Genomic DNA, 24,376 nt, shown 5'->3' with positions numbered 1-24,376 from the left:
TTAGACTGTATTACTGTTTTCTGAAAATGTGATTCATAATTCTTAGAGTCGAAGTAAGTTTCACAACTAATATACAAAAAGAAACCCAGAGCGAAGATGTTTTTTTTGGTGGTGTGGGGGAGTGTTTGGGAGGTGGCCATGTGTATGTACAGTACATGAGTGTATGTGTAAGGAGAGAGAGAGAGAGAGAGAGAGAGAGTTAGATGGAGCAGCAGAGATGTGCTCTGGGATGGTTTATATAGCTGTGGGTGTGAGCACAGAGCGCACTCAGTTCATTACCACTGTGGCGCTCTGCGCAGCTCAAGTTGAAGACTACTGATCTTCACCACGACACTTCAGGGAAAGCTAAACTGCATTTTGAAAGGCAAACAATGAATTATTCAAACGCATGAAGTACAGTAGTCGCATCTGCCACACGGTTCAACCTTCATAACGCTAGAGATTAGTGAACTAAAGCCATTGTGCAGCGAAGACAGCGCACGGCGCACAGGGACAGATCATGCACTGTCAAGCCGAGTTGAGGCTCTCCTCCCCCGGACAGCTGAAGGCTGCCAGGCGGCGCTACAAGACTTTCATGATTGACGAGATCCTGTCCAAGGAGACTTGTGATTATTTTGAGAAACTTTCACTCTACTCGGTGTGCCCTTCGCTCATTGTACGGCCGAAGCCTCTTCATTCATGCTCCGGTAAGAGGACTCTTTTTTTTTTTAATGCGTGTGTCTGTGTGTGTGACCAATTAAGAAACAAAGATAAACTAACTATAGACAGTTATTAGTATTTGCAGATTTGTAGTAAAACAAGAGTTGTGTTTTTTTGGGGTTTTTTTTTTTGGTAATTCTGACACTTTTACGCATGAGATCAATTTTATGAGAAGTGCGTTTTATTTAAATTCGAAAACGATGACATATTTTGATGGTGCACGGATTAGGAAATTTGGATTAACAGTGCAGAGATTTTACATTGGACGGGTGATGTGTACATTGTGTGAAGTGTGTGATTAATATGAAAGTTTGTGAAGTGTCAAAAAGTTTTAGGGAAAAAAATCCATTCGTTATTGTGCATAGGTGAAAATATATATATTTGACAAGTTTACAACGCATCCTTAATTATTCACCACTTTAAATTTGTAGGTTTGTATATATATATATATATTTTAGCTTCAAGTAAATAAACCACATTTAATGTCTGCGTGCTTCCTCCTAAAGTTGCACCGCATTCCCCACTCAGTACTTTACATCAGAAATCACTGCAGCTAAAGCGTTTAAAATCAAAGACATGCGGTGAGTGAATGTCAGCGAGGCTTCAGGGCTTTTGTTCATCTGATGAATGACTGAATTGATAAGTTGTTGAAGTTACTCATAAAGGTCAATGAAGCGGCAGTGGGACAGATAAAGAAAAAACAAGTTACAGTCAGCGTTTACTACAGAAACCAGTGGTTTCAAACTTTAGTCTATCTGGTCTAATTTCATAGTTATTCTGCTTTATCAAAGGCCTCCCCCAGTGAGTTCGTCTGCTGTTGGGCTTTTTGATATTGAGAGAATTATATCTTCTTAGTGTGTTAATATGACACAGAAATGTGTGCAACCTAAAAAGTAAAGTTGTGCACAATTTACAGAAAAAAAATAAACAGCACTCGGATTCATCTTGATTGATACAGAGGGAAATCTAAAATGCAAACATACAAACTAACAATTAAATCAGTATTCTTTAAAGCTGATGCCTTTAAATGATAATCACTCTCCTCCCTATTTTTACTGGACCATGAAGTGCTTCTCCCGGCTTCTCTTTCAGCAAGATGGTTAGAATTATCTAGATCTCTACATGAGAGATTGATAGACAGACTGACAGACTTTGCAGCCCTTTATCTGTGTCTTACTTGCTGAAAAAGACCAAAATAGTCTAACAAAGCTCCGCTGGCACGGCACATGTTTCCTTGTCAAAACAAAACTGACTCTTAATTGTAATTCCATGTGAATCCAAACAACCGAAAGGCTACTGCACACTCTAGTAACCATTAGGATAATTGCTCCAAAGTCTGAAATAATAGCCACTGCAATTTGATGATGACAGCGGCGGGGTGGTTAAAAATAGGCGAAGCGATTCCCTCATCCCTCTGATATGGATTGGTGTATGTGAGAGGGCACTATGACTGAGCTTTGGCACCCCTCTGTTCAGATGGATAGAGTAACCCACCCTGCATATCAGAACACTGTGCCCACCACTTATTTGTAGCTGCGGGGGTGTGAGACACAGTATATTCCCTAACATCAATGGCTTTTAGTGCTGGATATAGAAGCTGGCAGGCTTGCAGGTCCCGGGGCCAAAGAGAGGTGGCTGGCCCCTGCGTGGTCCCTTAACAGTGAAAGTTGTCTTCTTCATTCTGCCAGGATAAGGATGCTATACCCTCCTGCTGCCAGCGGAGGCCGCTGAAAGACAGTAATGCCAATAATGTTGCATAGAGGAGCTGATGACAAATTAATTATTGGTTCTGTATTGTTTATCACTGGTATGTCACTCAAACATACCAACATAATTGTCTTCCTGTCTTTTGTCCTGTGACTCTTGATTGTGAATCTCAGTCCAGTTTTACTTCTCTGTAATGAAATACAGAACATACTTGTGTAGAGTAATACTCGTGGAGCTAATTCTCTGTCAGTTACAGCCGCATCAGAGACAATGAGACCTGACCTGGCGCTGAACGACGTAATGGCAGGTTACAATATTTCATTTGGAGTCCCGTCTCTCAGCAGGACCCAGGGCAGGGCTTTTAGTGGAAGAAGTGAGAGAGATTAAGATCAACTGTGTTCTAATCTCACCTGACAGCATGATGAAAAACAAAAACAAAAAAAGAAGAAAGCAGGAGTGTGTGCAGCCTGAGGGCCACTGCATACTGGTTTGGTATACTGGCTGAGGGCTTATAGAATAAATCCAAGCGAGCAAAAAGGGTTTTCATCCCATCTTAAACCCTAATCCGCTGCAGACAATAAAGTCTCCCATTAAGCTTAAAGCCAGCTTGAGAAATTTGATTACACTCATGTCAACACACACACGGGCAAGACAAAACGCATGCACGTCTTCCATCTTCAGTTGAGGATAATGTTTGACAACCTGTCACCTCCGAGTCATTTTCACACAACCACTGCCATCAGATTTTTCTATCTTGACAAAACATCAGTAATAATTCAGTTCAGCATGCCTGCATGGATCAGCATTTTATAGTTAATGTCTACGTTTAATGCAGTATAGGGTTGCAACGGTATGAGACTTTCACGGTACAATAACCGGCTCAGGAAATACTGCAGTTTCACGGTATTATAGAATTATTATCATCATTCAGAATGACCCTTGAAAGAATGGAAACAGAGGGAATAGTTTTAGTGGCACAAAAGTGTTATCGCTATAATTATGAACCAGTGGAAGTATGTGTGAAACGTCTCCCTTTAGAAAATAATTAAAATAAAGGTTGGATTCTCTGTCCAGTTTTTTTTTTCAATATCACTGATAAGCAAATGTACACAGTACAATAATAAACAACTTTTATATCGTGGTATACCTTAAAACCGGTATATTGCTGCAACCCCAGCGCAACATTTACAGCTTCAGCCGCAGAAGTTTGTCAGTGTGCCTGGAAAAATACTGACAATAAAGCTCCCAACACCTTCCTTCCACCATTTGTTAACACCTGACAGAAAATCGCTCCAATCTGTCATGTCCTGAAGGTAAATGACTCTAATTAAAGCAATAAGATAGGACAGATAATGAAGCTGTGTGGCCTGTTTCCCTTCCCACACACGCACACGCACACGCACACACACACACACACACACACACACACACACACAGTGTTTGATTTGCACTCAAAGGACAAAGCCAAAAAACAAAACCTGTATGATTGAGCAGCTCCCTAGCTGTTACCAGACTAACCCAAAACATGGTAAACCTTCACTTGTCATAGCTGAGCAATGAATCATCCGTTTCAGCATCCCATTGACAAAAAAACAGATGTTATGATAAGAAGCAGGCTGATTCCAGATAGTTAATTCAATAAGACTTATGTCATAATATCTGCATGATCAATAGAGCAAATAGTTGGTATTACAAGGAATGCTTAACAAATGGCTCCTCTTGATCTATTCTTAGCAGGCATGTCTTCTGTAATGGTCCCCAGAAGCACTTGTGCCGGTCCTTACATTCCGACCGTGATTATCAAGAGTATCAGTGTGCTTTTTGCACGGGGCTGTGTTGCACTCTTGCAGCTACTCAAACAGTTTATTTGTAGACTATTGACAGGACACTGGCACTTGTCAACAACATGTCAGAGAGACGGATTCACTGTCAGTGGAAAGTCACCACGACGGCTGACATTTCCCTCTTTGCGCTCTCTCTGGCGCTCTCTCCGAGGGACTGTCCGGAGACAACTTCAAGCTCTCTGTTGACAAGAGATTTCCTGACAATCGTCAAGACAAACTGGGATGTTTTTCCTACTCAGAAGTGAAACTCTCCCTTGAATTTTGTACCTAACTCAATACAAGCTTGTGTGAAAATCCATGTTTAAAAGAAATCTGATGATTCGCTGATATCAGAAACACGTAAAGCTGATTTACAGAAAAATGGGGCGCCGTATAAAAGGAAAGGTATATGGAGAGAGAGAAAAAAAAGGTCTTCTTGTCTAGACTTGTTGCAATAGCAGCAATCTAACGTTGGAGGATTAGTGATGACCTCAGTGCCTCACCATGATGTCATGATGAGCCCAAGGCAGTGTCTGGTGTGTGTGTGTGTGCATGTGTGCAGAGTGTGTAGAGCAACTGGGCCTACCTGTGTACTTGTTACAGAACTTACACTCCTCATGCTTGACTTACACCTAATAGTGGGGTATAATGTGGATTTGTGAACTGTATACTGTAAGATTAGAAAATAAGACATGCTCTACCTTCTTCTACTAAAAATGGCGGAAAACATCAAGGAACAGCGATTAAAAAAAAAAATCAAAGTGTCTGACTTTATGTTGCCTGTGGGCATTGGTGTCTGTGTATGTCCATGTGTCTTATGTGGTCGATGAGAAGATTAAAGAGACAGATACAACCAGGAACACACATGCTGTGTGTGCTGGTGTGTGACATTCTCCCATTTTCTCTGCTCCATCGCAGCCTTTAATCTCCCCTATATCTTCCACCTCTACTCCCATAATCCCCCTCTGTGTCCTCTCTTCTGCTCCTTATCAGCCCATGTGTTACAGTCTGCGCAGTCTGCTCAGTTGGCTTGTAAATTTCGGTTAACGGATTGATTTTTTTTTTGAGGCCGTAAGGATTTTTCTGGCAGATATTATATTCACTTAGGTTGACCTCGCCGCATTCTCTCGGCTAACCTCCCGGTCTCCTTCCCTGCCATCTCGGCTCCAGACAAGTGTTTTTTTATTTTTTTATTTTTTTTATCGATTCTGGCGTCTCTCTGCTAGTGGTGAGGAGCAAAAAAAAAAAATGTGTGTGTGTGTGTGTTTGTATGTGACTGTGAGGATGTGAAAAAGTCTATTAGCTGATTTCGTTTTTGGGGATTTTATTACAGCTCATTATGTGTCTGTGTGTGTGTGTACATCATGCTGTCAGGCTCAGTGTGTGGTTCTGCGTCAGGAAGCCGGTTATTATTTTACAACCTCTGAAAAATAATCATTCATTTGAAGGGTTCAGAGGAGCGGTGTAAAACACAGTCTGCGTCATTGGGATCACAGCCCTCTACATGGAGGAGGTCAAAAGCAAAACACTTTTCACAGCAAACGCAGGGCGATTAAAAATGAACCTGTCTAAGCAATTACAGCCGGTCGATAATGGTACAACCAAGGTGACTGAGAGTCACATAAGAGCTCACTAAAAACTCAGTGATTCAAAAGGATATAATCTTTTTTTTCCTTTGTATAAACACTGAATTTCTGTGCCATCTGACGCACTGTCTCCGCTCTAACAGGCTCCTCGTCGCTACGTGCCTACCCTCTCCTCTCAGTGATCACGCGGCAGCCCCCCACCCTGCCCCTCCACCTCCCCCAGCCGTCTTCTCCAGGCGGGGTCCCCTCGCACCTGCTCTCCCCACAGCATCAGCGAGGCTCTGAGCCCTCGCCCAGCCAGACGCCCCTCAGCATCAGCAGTGAGTCAGAAACTGAGCGCAGCACGCCTCGCCTGAAGAAGCCGCGGCGCAGTCGCACCATCTTCACCGAGCTGCAGCTGATGGGCCTTGAGAAGAAGTTCCAGAAGCAGAAGTACCTGTCCACACCTGATAGGTCAGTACGGTTTCGAAACTAGCATCTCACTGGATGGGTTTATGTTCGGGGTGTCAAACGATATCATTTTTAATCGCGATTAATCACTGGATTTCAAAATTTTTTTGTGATGAATCGCGTTTTTAATCACAAGTTTAAAATACCATTATTTGCATTTCAAAACAGTTGAGGTTGAAGTCCACATTTAAAAGGAGGAGCATTTTTTGTGCTGTGAGTGTCTTGATTGGGAATCAAATGAGTGCAAAGAAATGTACTTGACAGTGGTGGATGAGGTACCTGAAAGCCATACTTGGGTAAAAGTAGAGATATTTCACTGCAAAATGGATTTAATAGAAGGTAAAGTAACAGTCTTAAAGTATCTGATATTTAATGTACTTAAAGTAAAGTTATCAAACTGAATGTCATTATAAAATAAAAATAAAGTATTAAAAGTAAACATACAAATAAATCCTGGTTATAAAAATTGAACTGGTCAGAATTTTGAGAACTTTGACAATACTTTTTTGTCACATACACCACCTTAAAAAAACTTTTAAAAAGCCTTTGCAAATTGGTGGTTACTTTTGAAAACAGAAAAAAAAGACAATGAGCAACGTGACAGAAGTGTTCCACAAATTGCAAGAAATAAGTAGATTTAAAACATTATACAAAAAAAAGCTCAGAAAAAATGTCCACAGAACTATTTATAATTATTATTTTAAGCACTTCTTTAAGGTCATATCCGTGTTTTTTTTATTTTGGCTGGGGTTTTTTTTTGTTGCTATTTTTTATTACATTTTTCATGTACTTTTTACTAATTTCTTGCTAATTTTGGGTGGATGATTTCTTCTTGCCTTATTCCCATGTTTATGACAAAGATCAAGCCAATTAGCTCAGGTTTCAGAGGGTTAAAGAACAAAATCCAATTTTTCTGTCTCTCCCAATCCTTCATTTGTTTGTTCATCCTTTCATACCTTCCTTCCCTATTTTGAGGTAACTAAAATGCTTCGGGCAAAAATAGTGGTGTAAAATAACACATTATATTTGGGAAATATTGTGGAGTAAAAGTATAAATTGAAAGAAATATAAAAAACGAAGTCAAGTACAGTAATGAAGTATTATTACTTAGTAACATTACACCAATGGATCTTGATTAGATTTGATGATTAGATTTATTTCTTGTGCTGCACTATTACAAGAGAGTGGTCTTGAAACCATGACTTGGAGAACTACTTTCTCTGAATGACCGATGTCCTGTATGACTTAAACAATTGTTCCCCCGAGACGGAATATAACTGGTCACAACGTTCCAACCTGGCGACACAGACCCGAATCTTCCACTATGTCATCTCGTCTGCAGTCATTTAGCAAGTGTTGCAGTTAACTTCTTCAATTTACCAATTATCAATTTTTCCACAGATCTGTGGCGACTTATTCCAAAGTAGTGCTTTGCCAGCTTTGGCGATGCAGTTGCCGCTGAAATCAGGCTGAATAGCTGCGTCTGTACACTTAGCTTAAAGGTGATAGCTCAAACTAACTTTAAATAAATATATAAATATTTTAATTACGTTTAACACAATGTGCATATTTTTTAAAAATTGTCAATTGAGTTTCTGGGAGTTTTTTTTTAAAGTGAAATGAGCCATTCAAAAGCACAGTGGGATCATTATTTTCCATCACTGTGGCTGCAGGAAGACGCTGTTGCTTGTGACTACAAATAAGGGTGTGTCAAAGGGACAAAATAGCAGCATGCAATTGATGCGGTTAAAACAAAAAACTATTAACTAGTCAACAAAGACAGCCCTAGTTTGGGTGGAATACAATTGCAGTAAAGTCTATTGCACATGCAGAAAAATACAGGGCTGAGCCTGCACGCCACATAAAAACACATAAATAAAAAAAGATGGTAAATCATGCCTCATAACCGCCTAAAACAATTTTGTGATTCAGTCGCATAAAAGAAAGCAAACTACTGATGTGCAAAATGTAACTCACACCACAGTTAGATGATGTAAAAAATGATCAGAACCATAAAAGCGTCACTCAACTGTGACACTTTGATAACCTGCCTAACTGGCATACAGAGCACTTTGAAAGTACAGTACATGCACGCACACGCACACACACACACACACTCCCAAAGCCACAACTGCAATTATCGAGCAGTGGTTAACCCAGCATCATAATTTTTGATTTATCCTGTGGGGAATGTCTCATGTAAGGTGAATATGTCTAAGCCAGAGCATTACCTCAGCATTCTAGTTGAGACAAGAGTAACGTTTTTAACCCTGAGCTCTTGAAACAGCAAATAGCCCCAACAAAGAAACACTGCTTTATTCAAGAAAGCGGGGACGGAGGCCAACACAAGCAAACAGAAATGTATTACATTGATTTACTGCCAATCATTTCACACATGTGCAGGTGTATATAAAGGACATTTCTACAATAAGATGAAGTAATCTACATGTTAATATCTGTGTCTTAAATTCCATGCTGTGGGTCATTTTTGGGACCTGACATGAGGTTAGACTATATTTTCCAGTTTTATTGAGTGCCTCGCTTTTAGATTTGGCCTGCAGGCTGCTTTTCCATTATAACCCAGAATAGTATTGAACCGTATATGTTGTAAAAAGCTTTCCATCACATGCACAGAATTTTAAACTGCTTGTGAACCTTTGCATCAAGCAGAAATTGGATTCCTGGTACACCCCACCTCCATTACTCATCCATGTTTTTGTCATATATGAGAATACATTAGCTGTGATTAAAATCGCAAAAAAAACAACAAAAAAAAACGGTGTGCATTCATGCATTTAGACACGCAGATATCTGCACATGTCTCACACATTGTGTCCTCTTTGCAATGCATCTGCTTACCACATCTAATCTGAAAAGACATTAGCATATTTAGAATAAACCAGATTTATTTGTCATTCCATTTATGTCCCATCCGTAGGGAAAACTCCCACGATGCATTATTAAATATATCACATCTTGGCTTGCCTGGAGCCGTTGGAAAGGCGCCATGCCTCATCTTAAAGCAGAAGCCCCGAGGCTCAGCACAACTCAGTGATCAAAACCAACCACCCCTTACGAACGGCTGTGCCAAAATACTGTGTCCTGTCAAAATATCCGATTCTGACACCGCGTTGAAAATTAATTAAATACCCAGCTGGCGGAAAAACATCAACAGAGAAAATCCCCCTTTAAAGCCTCACATCAAAGGTGTGGCGTGCTCCCCACTTTGGCTTGTTGTGATCCAAAGATAACTTTTCTCTTCTCTCCCTTTTCTTGGCTTGCAACCTCTGTGGTTTTGAGTAGAGACAACACGCGGGGGTGAGAGGAACCAAAATATCCCCCCAAAAAATTTTAATTATTGATATCATGCAGCGATAATGATTTTATGCAGTTACCAATTATAATAATTAGTGTCTTAATCATACTCACTGTCATCGTCATTATGAAGTTTTAGTTACACCCAAGATTCCCTTGTGAAAGGTACAAGAGAGGAACAAAATGGCGGCCTTGCAGTAGCCCGGAGGGAGGCACTCAAATACTGTTTCTATTGCTGTGAGTGTGCGGTTTCTCCCCATTGAGAACTAATGACCATAAATAAGAGGGGTGTTTTCCTTTTCTGCAATTACTTTTCCTTGCCTCCAGTTGTTGAACTGCTACAGACTGGGGCACGCATGATAGCGAAGTTTGATAGACAGCTTGATTGCCTGTATGTCTGGCATTTTTTTTGAAAGCGCAGACACATACACGAAAACCACACACAGCCCTTTATGTATAAGGTTATGTAGAGGATCTCATGAAGCTCTGGGGCTTGTTATTGCTCTGCTTTTTAGATTTTGTTCACGCCTTTTCTCCATCTCGGCTTCCACTTTCACCATCAGATGAAAGTCGGTTCCTTGGAGTTGGTGGCGGTGGGGTGAGAAGCCCTTCATCTGACTGTTAAAGGCGTTGAGAGGAGCAGGGAAGAGGAAATCTCATTTTAAAACGAACCCCCCAGATAACCGCTCTTTTCCTTTTACAAATGGATGCCTTGTTCACTTTATCTGTCTCTTCCTGATGTATCACATTACACACCGTCCAATAGCCCCCATTAGTCATGGATCAACACATGTGGTGGATGCATTCAGAATTTTCAGCCCCAATCGTCCAGCTACAAGCGCTGTGATTGGATTACTGACCTCGGTACAGATGTTTCGAGCAGCGTTTTCTTGAGCTGCAGGTGTACAGTGTCAAACTCGAGCAAATCAGCTTTGATGTGAGACTCAAAGACAGAGTTAAGAGTGTAAGAGGGGTCTTATACTGTACTTAAGCCTGCAATGCTGGCAACCTCTAGGCATAGATCTGCATTATATATATACCTGGTGGAAAAGGTGGAACCACAATTAGTGTCAAGATTTGTATCATCTCTATATTTTTCTGTCACTGGGAGATAAAAGAGAGGGATTCTATCTGGTGCTTTCCAGGATTAAAGAATATCAATAAAATGGTATTTAGCTTGCTCAGGTTCCCTTATGCAGAAAGTAAATAAAGAGTCCATCTAATGTTCTTGTTTTAATTTTTTTGATGTTGCAGGTTAGACCTGGCCCAGTCACTTGGTCTCACACAGCTTCAGGTGAAGACATGGTACCAAAACAGGCGCATGAAGTGGAAGAAACTGGTAAGAGACAGTAACGCAGCAAGGCCAGGCACTTGTTGGAAGAATGGTTGTTGAAAAGAAAAGGAAATAAAAAAATGTTGTTTGTTGTTTTTTGTTTTTTTTATTTCAGTCATCCTTAAAATACTTTCTTTTTTCATCCAAAAGCATGCTGTTGTTTTTTTGAACTCACTAGCCTCTCTTACACTCCCTGTTCAAGGTGATAATATTGCAAGGGTACACTGCCTCATCGTTCTGTATAAAAGATACAATCACAAAATGGGGAGTTGTGGGTGGGATCAGTGGGACATTTTGGCAGTGTGTATGTGTACGACCCACTGCAGGAGATTTTAAAAAAGCAACTGATAGCAGTTAGCAGCTAAGAATAGCAACTGAAAATGCCCCCAAACTGGTAAGACTCCTGAATCAGATTCGGGAGCTCTTTACCCTCAGAGCAGATGATGAAATCAGTCGTCACATAACAGGGATGCTAAATGATTGTTATTGCCATGTCATACCATTATTATTGTTTAAAAAGCGCTGCCAATGCATGTGTCACACTAGAGGCCAACACAGTTATGTTGAACATCACGCCGGTCCCGCTCGTCACACTCTTTGGTTCCCTGATGCCGGCATGCTATCTAAAATCAGCCACCATTGTTTGCTTCTATGTAAAAATGCAAAGGAGGTATAAAGAAGGGACATTGTAGCAGCCCCTGTAGTCAATCTCTGTGTAAAAAGGCCTATAGTTGTAATGTTGACTTGAGCTACAACAGTTAGCAAATAATAGCTAGCAGTGTGACAGGAAGAGAGGGAGTGGTGTAAGGTGTGACCGATGATGACGGCAGGGAGAGCAAACACTTTTTCAGAAGGGTCAACAAAAAAGACCTCAAATTAAAGAGAAATGAGCGCACACGGGGCAGCCAGCGGCAATATGTCTCCTCTTAATTACTATAATAGCAAGCGTTGCTTTCAACTGCTGCTGCCATTTATTACCAGACGAGCCCACTAACATTATTTGTGTCTTATTCTAGGTGCTCAAAGGAGGTCACGAGGCCCCAACTAAGCCCAAGGGAAGACCCAAGAAGAACTCCATTCCCACCACGGAAGAAATAGAGGCTGAGGAGCGAAGACTGAGGTCGGAGGAGGAGGACAGAATGAGGAGAGCGAACGAGGAAGCAGTACTGGCTCAGGGGGGAGAGGCGTCTCAGCTTGAACCTCAAGATCTCAGTTCGGAAACTCACAATCCAGCCACGGCGATGGAGGGATCCGAGCGAGAGCCGGCGCTCACGATGCAGTCAGAGACTCACACAGCCAGCTAAGCAAGAGCGAAACAACCAAAGACTGACGTCAGCCTGAAAACAAATAGTGCCTCAGGATCACTGTAAAAAGCCTGTGTGGTGTGTGGAGCCATTTGCTTTAGGGATTTGACTGGAAATATATTGCTGGAATCCAATCTTTACCTAATGTAGCCTTTTTATTATTTTTTGTGTATCAGAAAATGTACCGTACAAAGAGCTAAAATGCAACACACTGATTGCACTGGTAGAAAACTGGCCTAAAAAAGTGCACTGTGCACATTTTCCCTCGTATAAGGAGTGTAAATCTGTCCAATCCAAGCAGGTCAGTCAAAGCATATCGCTTCCCAAGCATCACAACCGTGAAAGATCACACCACCGACCCTCCAAGCTGCCTCACATGCATGTGCCAGAATATCGAGATTTGCCTTACTGTAGTGTCTCTATGTATCTATGTATTATAAGCCACTTCACTGCCAAAAAACTCATATTAAATGGCTTCAGTGCCTTGTCGGTCTCAGAGGAAAGCTTTTAAAGTGTCGATAAAATAACTATCAAATGCAAGTATATTTTTTACAGTGATTTTTCATAACAAGTGCCATTTTTTGGAGACAGAGTTGTAAAGTTTCGAAGAGCACTTCTATGTTTACATCGGAATTCCTCTGCACAGCTTTAAGGTGCAAAATGTGTTCATTATTTGGTCAGTAAAGCTTGCATTTTATTTTTTTTTCATTCTGAAAAGTCAATCTTTCTGCCAAGCCATACACTGTATCATACTGTAGAAATGTGTATAAAGTATAAAATATATGGTCTTTCGGATATATATGTAAAACAGTATTTTTAACTGCTGTTTTAAATTGGATTAAATAGTTTGTATGTACAATGTTTCTGCCGTCCCTGATCTTTTTTCTCCTTTTCGTGGGAGTTGGGATGACTCTTGCTTTCTGCCACGAGGCCACTAAGACTCTTAAGCTGTCAGAGATTCTCAGAGGGAATAAATCACAGCCTGTGCCAAAGATGCACAGCAAATGCTGAACATTTAAGATCCCAAAGACCTTTTCAGCCCGCAGGCTTCGCATGAGTACCCCAATCAGTATGTTAGACTTGCATTAACATAACACTGTCTTCAACTGCCTGTCACTGACTTTCCTATACACTTCCAGCTCTTATTCTTTCCTGCAAAGATTTGTAATTAAACAGTTTCACTTTTTGAATTATACAGGTTTATTTTTATTTGTTATTGTTTCATATGAAAAGTGCAGTATTTTTCCGATGTAAATAATGCTTGTTTGGTAAGCTTGTTTGCATTTTTTTTTTTTTAGGTTTGTGTACAATCATTTTTACTATATACGAGTGTGTGTTTATGTATTTAAATACACTTAATAAAATAGCAATCATTTAAAATTCCACTTGGTATTATTTGGTGCAATTGCTTTGAGTTTTGTTTGATATAACTCTGTTTTTTTTTATGCTCTACTTTGCAACCAGTTTTCAAACAAAGTGCTTTGGCTGATTGGTTTTGGTGTGTCTCCAATGAAAACAGTTGAGCTACAAATTAAAGTCGTTAACAGGATCCTTTTAGAAGACTCTCCAAATAATCCTCTGACGTACTGTCGCATCATGCTAAGTGTGCATGAATCAAACAGTTACAGTAGGCCTGTCAGGTGGAAGTTCAGGCAGATCCATTACTGAGGAGGCTATTGGAGATGTATTAGCCTTAGTCAGAGTTCACCATAAATCACATTCAAGAGGACAAAGCATTTAAGCGTTCTGTGTTGTGACATTTATCATCTTTATCTGTAAAGCAAACAAGTTGGCCTGCAGTGCACCCGAGGGCTCCTCTGTGACCCTGAGTGAGTCTCAAGCGTATTTTTAGTGCCTGATACCGGACATGGATGGTTTGTAAAGCAAACAGTGAAGGTTTGCATTGAGTAATGTGTACTGTGCTTTAACGCCTTGTGTAAACATTCTCAAGTATGCTACATATGTGTGTGCATTCAGCAGCAGCACTTCTTGGAAGTACGTTTGAGTATTTTGCTTTTTCAATCTCAGTGAAGAAGTGGAACTTGTATTGTCATTGGATAAAGACAAGGTTGTCGAGGCTTGTTGATTAGAAGTGTTTTCTGCATAGTTTTTTTTTTCTGGTGTTTATTGGTTGAGCAAAGAAAACAGAACAAAACAGTTTTCCCTCTTTATGTTTTGTTTTTTCTCCCCTGTACAATACATTTATATAGTTTCAGCCTCATTTGTGGTTTTGATTAAGCATGGTGAGTGTCATTACAACAAATGGGAAAATGAAAATAATATGAATGGAATTTGGTTTAGATTTAGTGTACGTTTTGCACACAAATGACATTGCATCTTCACAGTGTGTAACAGCGTGGAAAAGAGCAACTGTCAAAAATAATTATATATATATATGTATATATATAGATAGATAGATAGACTGTATACACACGAGGTTTTTCTTGGCTCCAAATAGGGCGGTGTTGCCACAGCCTTATTTTGATTTGTCATTTTCATAATATATTAAATTCATGCCAATCGACCACAGTTTCAGACACTTAGTTCATAACAGTTCAAAATGATGGCAAAATGCTTGATTTATTTTAAGATTTTATTTAAGTGTGTTTTAGTGGTTCTCTATATCACAAAAAAGTATGCAAATTTACAAAAGCGCCAAAAATGTGAACTATCCCTTTAAAAAAAAAAGGTCACAGGCTACAAACCAAGCCTTAAACATCACCAAAATGTGGCCCCCTTACAGGGTAGTTGCATTAAAGTGTGTTTTTATGATGAGCAGCGAATGAAGAAATGACCCCACCTCCCTCCCAAAATATTTAAAAGTGGTAAAAAAAAGAAAAAAAAAGAAAAAAAAGAAAATGTTTAAAAAACAAAAAAACAAGTGAATGACTTGGAAGAAGAGCTTAAAAATCATAATAATTTTGTAACATTATTTTAATTGTGTAATTACGATAAATATATAGTTTTTATTGGCTTTTCCTTTTATATCCCTTGACATTTTCTCTAGCTGTTAAGGCATAATTTTCTGAATATTAATTCCTTGCAATTTGCGGAACATTTATTGCCAAGTTGCTCATTGCCTTTACTCCCGTGTATTTGAAAGAAATCGCACTAATTGCTCATGGTTCAAAGAATGAATTACTTGTGAAAGGCCTCTGAAAGCAGCACAAGAAAAGTGATATCACTCCAGCTTTCAAAGAGTTAATCAGTCATACTATCATACATACCAAAGTGCTGTCACTGACACAGTTTATAATGTGGAAAATAATCCAAGAAAGGTGTAAAACAGATAACCACAAACAACGCAGCTCCTTTAGTACTGCCATATTAGTCATCACCCATTATCGTCCCCATTGCTTAAACTACATCCAAATGCTGGGTTAAAGGCACAAGGAACTTGTATTATGACTATGAGAATTTATACTAACAACTGTTGGCACCTACAGTAGCTGTTTCATTTGAATTCATCAAACTTTAATTATCTAGAATTGGCCTTGCAGCTTGCCAGGCTTATGAATGAGCTGTGACTCAGCCTCGCCACCTGGTTAAATTAAGACCACAATAACAAAAGCCTTTGGAGCTGTTTCAGTGCATCTGCCATAATTGCAGGGAATGAGCGCAAACATTTTCCTATTAAACATCGTTGAGAAAACACAGGCTCTGGCTGGCTGGCAGGAAGGCAGGTCTCCACAGGCTGGTGAGCTCCTCCACGATAATTGTTGTGTGGCGAGGTGAGACACTGGCGGCCTAATTGGAGAACCTGTTATTTTCTCACAGGTCCAAGTTCAGCTGTAGGTCACAGGAGTGGAGTGGTGTCAACCCCCCTGCCCCCTGCACCCTCCACCCACTAAGACATCCATTGCACACCTTCACCTGTCAGCTTAGCGTACGCTCAGGTAGTTACAAGGGGCTGATGTGAGCGGGCAGTGGGCGTACCTCACGGTGTGTCACCCTCATTTGTGTCATGACAGAGGAAGTTATCTCTAAATGTTGAGTGCAGGAGCAACAGCAAGGCTTACTTAAGTCAATAAAGGCGGATGCTCTCTTTAACGTGCACAATGCTCCCCATTGTCTTCCATAATAGTGGAAGAGAAGCAGTCATTGTTGGCAATGGCATGAGGATCACGTGCACCGAGAAGCGTGTGGAGTACATGTGGCTGTTGCTATGAATCTGTTGCGTAACATGCAGTTTTTGCCCGGAGGTATGTTTGCATTTATGGTAAAAAAATATTTCAAAATACAAATATAACAGACTTCATAATGCAGAGTATAACTTATTTAAGGCTCTATTTGTGAAAACCCCTTTGCCAACACTTAAATGAGGCTTGAATTGCAAATATGGAAACAGGACAAATCATTACCAAAGTTATGTCTGCAGAGTGGACACAACTGCTTAATAAGTCACTAAAATAGCTTTGAAACTGTGGAGCAATTTGCTTCTCAATGTTGTAATGCCAAAACCTTGTAAGGACAATGTTCATATTTCATAAGTACAGTAACAGTGTGCACATCACTTGATTTGAGTCTGATGTTGTTTCTTGTTATAGTAGACTAAAAATATTTAAGGTGGAGTGAGTTCATGCTTGCAGCCTCTTTTGTCTGTAAAGTTGACAATTGAGAACAACTTGATCAAACCACATTGGTTCAGTCTTGTACCTGCTGAAAGTTGTTTCAGGTAATGAATTATGATTCCAGTTAGGCCGGTTTAAGTAACAGATCCATGAGTTTGAAAGATTTTCTTACTGCACAATGGTTTATACAAAAATAGTCATCGCAGGTATGATTTCACCTTTCCGCATGGTGATCGCACTGCCCCACTGGCCAAAATGAGTGGTCTCATTCAAATGAATGAGGGAGTTTGGTTTTTTTAATATCCTTAACAAAACATTTAGGTAGGTTCATTTGGGTAAAATTAGTGTTTCTGATGACTGTGGATGGGGGAAGCAGCAAAAGGTATTTTAGCCAAAAAAAAAATTACCATCTAAACACCTATATGCTAAATTTAGACTATTTTACACTGCTTTACCTTGCTGTCAACAGCCCTTTAAAACATGAAAATGACGCTGTTCCGTTATGCTCTCCTTTAAGCCACCGGTCCATAGACAGAAAGTCATTTTACTTCAAAGAACACAATGAGTCTCTGGTCTTCTGTTGCTGGTTAGTTTGTGTTATTGTACAGTATGTCTTACGGATCCGAGTTGTATTGGTTTTTTTGTCTGCCTGTCCAAACTGGGAGTGCTGATCACACACAATTCTCAATTAAGGCTCAGTCATGAAGGACTTTCAGCCGTGTCCTCCCTGCAGCACATCTGGTGACCTCGCAGTGCTGTCGCGCAAAAAGAAGAGGGGGAAAGAGACTTAGCAGAGGAACCGTGCACTGTCCTCTGCAGCAAGCGTGGGAATGAAATGCAATATATTACACTTGAATGCATTTCGTGCTTACCCTGACGGTGGCTTAATGTAGGGACAAAATCACCAACTTGGCAACACTGTTTTCAACTTGTGCTGAAACTTCTGTTTGGACTTTGGGAGGAGGGGCCGAGCACATCCACTAGGAAGGGGTGTGCTTGATTTACAAAATAAAAGACAAAATGGGAGCAACATTAGTAGACTCCTCATGTGGCACAAAATTGTTTTACCTTCATCATCTTGTTTTAAGAATTGAAGAAAGCCAAAACCGTAATCCAAAGTAAAATTTGTTTATTGCCCAGCCCGAATTACAGCTAAACAGGACACTAAAATATGTGTCTTAAAACACTTGAGGAGGGAAACCGGCAATGCAGTCACAGTCTTGATTCATATTTGATTAGCACCGCCTAGTTTGACAGTTTGGCCGCAGTTCATAAGCAGTGATTGACATGACTGACAGCTTCGTTGGAGACTCAGGGGCTCTGATTGGTTGTTTTCCTTCAGCCTTCAGCTGTCTCATATACTATGTGTGGATATAGTGACAGTTTCAGCAATATGACAGAAAGTTATTTTTTTTCTAAAAGTTACCATCTACAGCATTAAGACATTAACTTTTTTTTTTTGTTTGTTTGTTTTACATGAAGCATCTACAATTTAAATCCACACCTGTGAAACAACCCAAATAATCACTGATGTGTTGCCAGGACCTTATGGACTGATTCTCTTTGATTCATTTTCATCATTTACGCAATCATCCTTAACACAGATGCTTTGGGACTAAGTGCCCAAAGCATTTCTCAGTGCATCCCCTGTTGATGTACTGTGGGATCTTTCAGCCTAATGTATTTAGTGCGTTAATTACAGCGCTGCCCGCCTCCCTGTCGTCTTTCCATAGCTCATGCTCTGGTCAACATGTCTGGGAGACGACGACACTGCCTCCCACCTCCAGACTCTCAAGCTCATAAATCAACCACTGAGCGTGTGTGTATGTGTGTGTGTCTGCGTACATGTTTAGCTGCAGGGATACTGAAGGGCTTGTTAGGGAAGTCATGATCACTGACTCAGGGGTATATATCCGCCTGCTGAGGAGATGGGCGGTAATAGACCTGTCAGTTTTACCCAGGAGCTACTGTGCACTGCTATGTCCAAATCACTGCCGATTCCCCCAAAACCACACAGACCTCCATGAAGATCCCTGTCGGTAATGAATTAACCCCTACAGCGGCAAAAACCTATAAATATGTGTCAGCAAAAATGTTGCGCATTTGTGATCCATTGTTAGCGGCGTTAGCTTGTTTACTATATGACCTGATGCCGCCGTCACACAGAGCGTCCATCTGAGCCTGTTCGGACTTTGTATGGAAAACAAAATGAATAGTTGAATATTCATATTGAACAGCCACATCTGATTCGACTGGCAAAATCATGAGTTGGGTGCAGTCCTACTAAATATAATTTAACTAATTTTACTGCAGTTGCCCTCTGCACATATTGTATAAAGAAATAATTTTTATTTTTGACAGTGTGTGTGATTTTGCAGAATCAGAGGGCATGTGGCTCCTGTGTCATCTGACCAAAATGTGGACTAGAAGTGATGTGAGGGCATAAATCGTTCACAGATATTAAAAATAAACATCCATTATCAAAATAAAGTGCAAAAGCCCAATGCAGGACAAGCAAGTTGGATGAACAAAAATTAATGTAAAAGTTGATGCCAAAGTAGTCAGATGAAACAAAATCCAAGTGCAAGAACAGATACAAAAACTTTAAACTATGTACAAACCTGGATGGCACGAGGGAACGAAAACAGACAACCTGACTGTGAAACATGGAAAACACACAGTCCAGGATTTAGCCCAGTTTCAGTGAGTCAGAGGATAAAAAAAGTATCTCAATGGAAACTAATGCAGAAATAAGTCGTCTAGTTTATTTTAATGCCTTTACAATGGCTAGCAGGATGCTAGTTCAGCTGGTGTTCATTCCTCTCCATCTTTTCTTTGCTGCTTATTGATGTTTGCATTTGAAAACCTCAACATTGCTAGCGAGCAGCTAGCTAGCAATAAGTCGACAGAAGGAGGGTTTACAGACTCTTAAAGTTGATTTCCACACCCCAATGATTGTCCAAAAGCAACAAGCCACCGTCGTCCAAAACCAACCACAAAAAGAACCACCGGGAATTGCAAATAGATATTAAATCCTTAATTTAGCACAAATTTAGCAGAGCTGACAGAGGGGAAACTGGAAATGTCCTGCCTATCACTCATTGCTCTCCAGATATCAGTAATAAACTTACTGTATAGAAAGATGGCCAAAAGCAGAAAAACAAGTCCCAGGTTTTAAATAAAAGGTATTGGGCTCAGCACAAGTTTACTAATATTTCATGTTAGTCGATTAATAGTGCAAGCTAAGAAGTTAATGTGAAAGCCAGAGACCCAAAACTTGTGCACACATTCAGTTTTAAAACTTTCCTGTAGTGCAACTGCTGTGCTTCCAGAAAATATTCTATTTATGACAAAATGCATACAAACTGCAACAACTGGACAGAAAAAGAGCCATGTGGGTGGTGGGTACTGTCAGAGTTTCTCACTGTGATCATAACTCTTCTCAGGGACAGCTGAGTACAAGGGAGTCATCCATACAAAATCCAACAAAGCCTTCTGTTCTGTGTCTTTTTATTTTTTTTCTGCCGTGACCTGGTCTGGCCTTTGAGAGATGTACTCTCATTCGATATTTTAGACAAGGAATATTATGGTGCTCTTTCTTACTTTGCTTGACAGTAACAAATCAAACCTTTCAGACAGAAAGAACGGCGTCCAGGGGAGAATGTTTGCATCTCGCAGCTAATCGATTTCCGACAAGATTTCGTATATCGAGAAATGTTTTGTCTTATGACGAGCCAGAGAGCTGCATGTTGTAACAACCTTACTTAATTCTTTAACTTTTGTTTAATATTTTACACCCTGGGTCGTATTTCCTAATCCATTTAAAAAACGGCTCTTTAACAGAATCAACCAGCTCCATACATTTCTCATAAATATCATTTCTTGTTTTTCTCATTACAACTTGCCCCCCCCTCTTTTTTTTTTTTAAAACCTCCCTCCCTCTCTCCTCTCGGTTTTCACTCAGGGTTTTCCCTAATGGTAAAGAGCAGTTCCTAATGCACTTAATTTAGGCTACATGAAAAACTGAGCTCAATAGGCTTGTAATCCGCATTTTACACCGAGACTGGAGTTTGTAAAGGAAGCCGCTCTAAAAGCCAAGGAAATGTCAAAGGGAGTCGGAGAGAAAGTGCAATAGTGCTGGCTGTGTAATACGGGATCAACCGAGTGGCAGAATGACTGAGCAATTACGTATTTGTTGAAAGCTCGTTTCATAGGCCTGTGCCCAACTGAAATAAAACAAAGTGAACCGAGGAAACGCGTGTGTGTGTGTGTGTGTGTGTGTGTGTGTGTGTGTGTGTGTGTGAGCACGCTCATCTTAATTTTTGCGTTTCTCGCCTTCACTCAGAGGCTTTCTTAGTTCTGCACATCCAAACACCTTTTATCAACTGATGTTTTCTCTCCTCCGAGAGAGCAAAGAAAACTTCCTCCTTGTCAACATTTCTTTGAATAAGACTTCTTTCTGACACAAATCCATGCCAGGGCTCATTCCTGTGCTGACAGAGTCGACTTTCTTTTTCTCAATGGATGGACACTTATGCTCTCTTCCTTCACAAAGAAAAGTGTGTGTGTGTATGTGTGTGTGTAGAAGGACTTAATGTCACTTAAATTGTGTTGTGTTGGGACAGCAGGCAGGTAATGAGCTCAGGTGAGCGATCTGTCCTCTCTTCACATATTTCCACTTGGGAGAAAAAAAAGGAGAGAAAAACAACAGAGGATGGGTATTGGTGATTGGCAAGCTGTGAGGAGCTTCTATTTTCTCAACATGTTTAGCCTCTCCTCTGTCAACTGCTTTGACAGCAGAGCATGTCAGTGATCCCGCGAAGGAGCTCTTGCACTTTTCTGCCTCGGCTGATGTCAGGGAGCAGCCAGGGGTCAGCCGTCAGCTCCAGGGGTGGATTTAAGAAAGTGAAGGGGGGGAGGTGGAGCCAGCAGACTGGCATGCTTCACTAACTGAATCCTGGTTTTATGAATGAAATAAACTAATTCTTAATTGTATCATAACATCTATATTCTGATTATTTTCAATTAAGATAATTATGCTGCTGCCATTAGAACGCGATGTGCTGAAACAGCTCTGCTTATGGCCGAGGCACGTACAAGCTGCTACACGTGAGACAGATGCACGCGTGACTCATCTGTGGGTTATTCCAAAGGAAAATATACCACATATTACTCACGATTGTCATAAATAACAAGTGTGAATTACAAATCATAGACAGAGGTTGACATGATTAGTTTTTGTGGGCAACTTCAGTAAAAAATTACTCACACTGAAATGTTTTAATAAGTCCCATAATAAGAGTGATTTGGCTACACAGTGTATGCACTACGTCTGACAGGAGGCAAGTGAGAAGGAAATGGCATGGTAATAATGTTAACGTGCAATTTGTTTTACAAGGCGCAGTTTGAAACTTTTGTTGCCACAAAAGATACAGTGGATCAAGTAATGGCTGTCGTTTGCAAATTATACTTGAGTAATATGAGAGCATGCATTTCAGCACATTTCTGCAACACATTTTAAACTCTTTCTCTGCTGCAGACAAAAACTTCTTTATACGAGACATGCTCAAGTGAGTCAGTTCCTCCTGACTTGCTGTCATAAGGCATCAGAAACCACAGCTCCATGAAGAGCAAGACCTGCCAGCCTGCCAAAGGTTCATCCCTCTCCACCTGTTGTGGCACTGGTTGCTATAAACATTTGAGTAATTTGAATTGAGTATGCAGTACTGTAATGTTTCCTTCAAGATGTTATCTGCCTGCATCTGGCGCCGTGCCATGCACTCGGGGTGTATGCACAGGCAGAAACACATACACACTTAGTCACTACACACAAACACACACTCACAAGCTGGAAAATTATAAGAGATGGTGAGGATAATAAAAATAAAAATAAAATGAGGAGGGGAGTGCAGCGAGGATGAGAAGGTGGTATCTCCGTCCTGAGCCCTGACAAGGTGAGCTCTCTTTGCCCCGAGGACTGACTGCACAAACAACATTGCTGGCTGGTGAAGCAAAAGGAAAAGGCTCTAAGCCATCAGTGAATATAGATCATTTCATAAGCACTTAAAGGTGATGAAACACAAGGGCATGGCAGATGGAAGAGAGATACGTTGTGTTCCAGAATGTGTGTGTGTTAACTGACAAAAAGACAGACACACTTTATCACAGTGTCAGCAGGTGTCAAAAGGAAAGGCCCGTGAAAAAAATACATTCTTTGACAATGCATAACACATCCATTTCTGCTGAATCTCACTGCATTAACTATGTTCACTGTTGCAGCTCAGTCCAAATATGTCTTGCTTTGCAGACTCAGCAGTGTTTGCAATTCATTCATTCTTTTCTCTGTAAGTCCACTCAATACATAATTAAAGAGCCCATCCCAGCATGCACTGGGCAAAAGGAAATTTTGCATCCTGATCATGTAAACTCTATGTCAGTGGCCTTACACTGGCAGTTTGCAGTGGGCTCCCAAAGAAGCGGATTTCTAAACACGCCCCAAGTAAATGCTGATCTCCATGCTAATCTTGCTTCAGTCAAAGCCACTGCACTGCTCCTTAGAGTGAATCATCATTTTGAATACTTTTATAATTGGTGTTAAACTGTCACTTAAAGTGCAGGAAGATGTCCTTGCCAACATTGACATATTCAACCTATAATCAGTTTTTATGATGCGGGGAGGTTACAGTGCTACATATTTCCTGTGTTTGTCACTAGGGTTCATTTTGTTGTTTGAGGGACAGAATCATACTTCTGTTTCTCTGGTCTTTTATATGTCCTGCAATGCAACTCAATCACACTGATCGTGACACTAGGACTAAAAAGCTCCACCGCGTGAAACAAGAACAATGCTTCTTTTTGTCCACATTTTCTTCTACATGGATAACTGATGAAGATGCTGAGTTTTGCTTCAAACGTGCAGCATTAGCTTCAGTCTTCTTGGCTTGATATCATGTATGTAGTCATCAATTATATACTTAAGATCTTTATGTAACATGGTTCTTGTTTGTAAATGAGTCAGCTTGAAACACTAAAATGTCAGACACTGTTTTCAACCACGTCATGCTTATGATGATAGCTTTTAAAGCAAGCTAGCTGCATATGATAAAATCTGCCAGCAACAGTTATCATTTCAGATCATAAAATCAACACTATCTTTGCATGTTTTAGCCCATTAAATCAAACACATCCTCATACGTTTTAAACACTTTGTAATGTTGTGAAATGGTTATAATTTGGTTAGATTTATGTACCAAAGTTGGTTAATTGAGAAAAAAAGATTATGGTTCAAGTACATGTGTTAAATTACATTACACAGGGGTCTGCTTAGTGAAAGTCCTGTGTTTGTCTGACCCATCCATCTACCCTAACCACCCCTCATCCTACACCATGTCACCTGACCTCCTCCTTTGCTCCCATCATAATTACTGCAGTCACTACTTAGCATAAATGTTAATATGGGAGGTAAAGTAGGTGCCATAGGCCACTCTCTCAAATCTATGCTCCTAATGACAACTGATAAAAGCTGTTTAATGGGCTGATGACATTCGGTCGAACCAATATCAACATCTCTACTGCTAGAAATAAAAAG

At 40.4% G+C, this 24,376-nt stretch overlaps 2 protein-coding genes across 2 annotated transcripts in view; one reads left to right on the top strand and one right to left on the bottom strand.

The window, feature by feature from the left end:
* Window positions 1-24,376, bottom strand: part of clmpb (CXADR like membrane protein b) — a 221,816-nt gene that overhangs the window by 150,917 nt on the left and 46,523 nt on the right. The window lies entirely within an intron of this gene.
* Window positions 227-13,602, top strand: barx2 (BARX homeobox 2). Its single transcript, XM_042487116.2, has 4 exons — window positions 227-686; window positions 5,959-6,268; window positions 10,835-10,919; window positions 11,930-13,602. The coding sequence occupies exons 1-4, from the start codon at window positions 500-502 to the stop codon at window positions 12,215-12,217; spliced, it is 870 nt and encodes a 289-aa protein (XP_042343050.1). The 5' UTR covers window positions 227-499; the 3' UTR covers window positions 12,218-13,602.

Source organism: Plectropomus leopardus, chromosome 6 (genome assembly GCF_026936395.1).
Source record: "Plectropomus leopardus strain MGB_pleo_1.0 chromosome 6, ASM2693639v1, whole genome shotgun sequence".
In the NCBI taxonomy this organism is placed as follows: Eukaryota; Metazoa; Chordata; class Actinopteri; order Perciformes; family Serranidae; genus Plectropomus; species Plectropomus leopardus.
The sequence above is the reverse complement of the archived record's forward strand: the minus strand, read 5'-3'. Positions and strand labels throughout refer to the sequence as shown.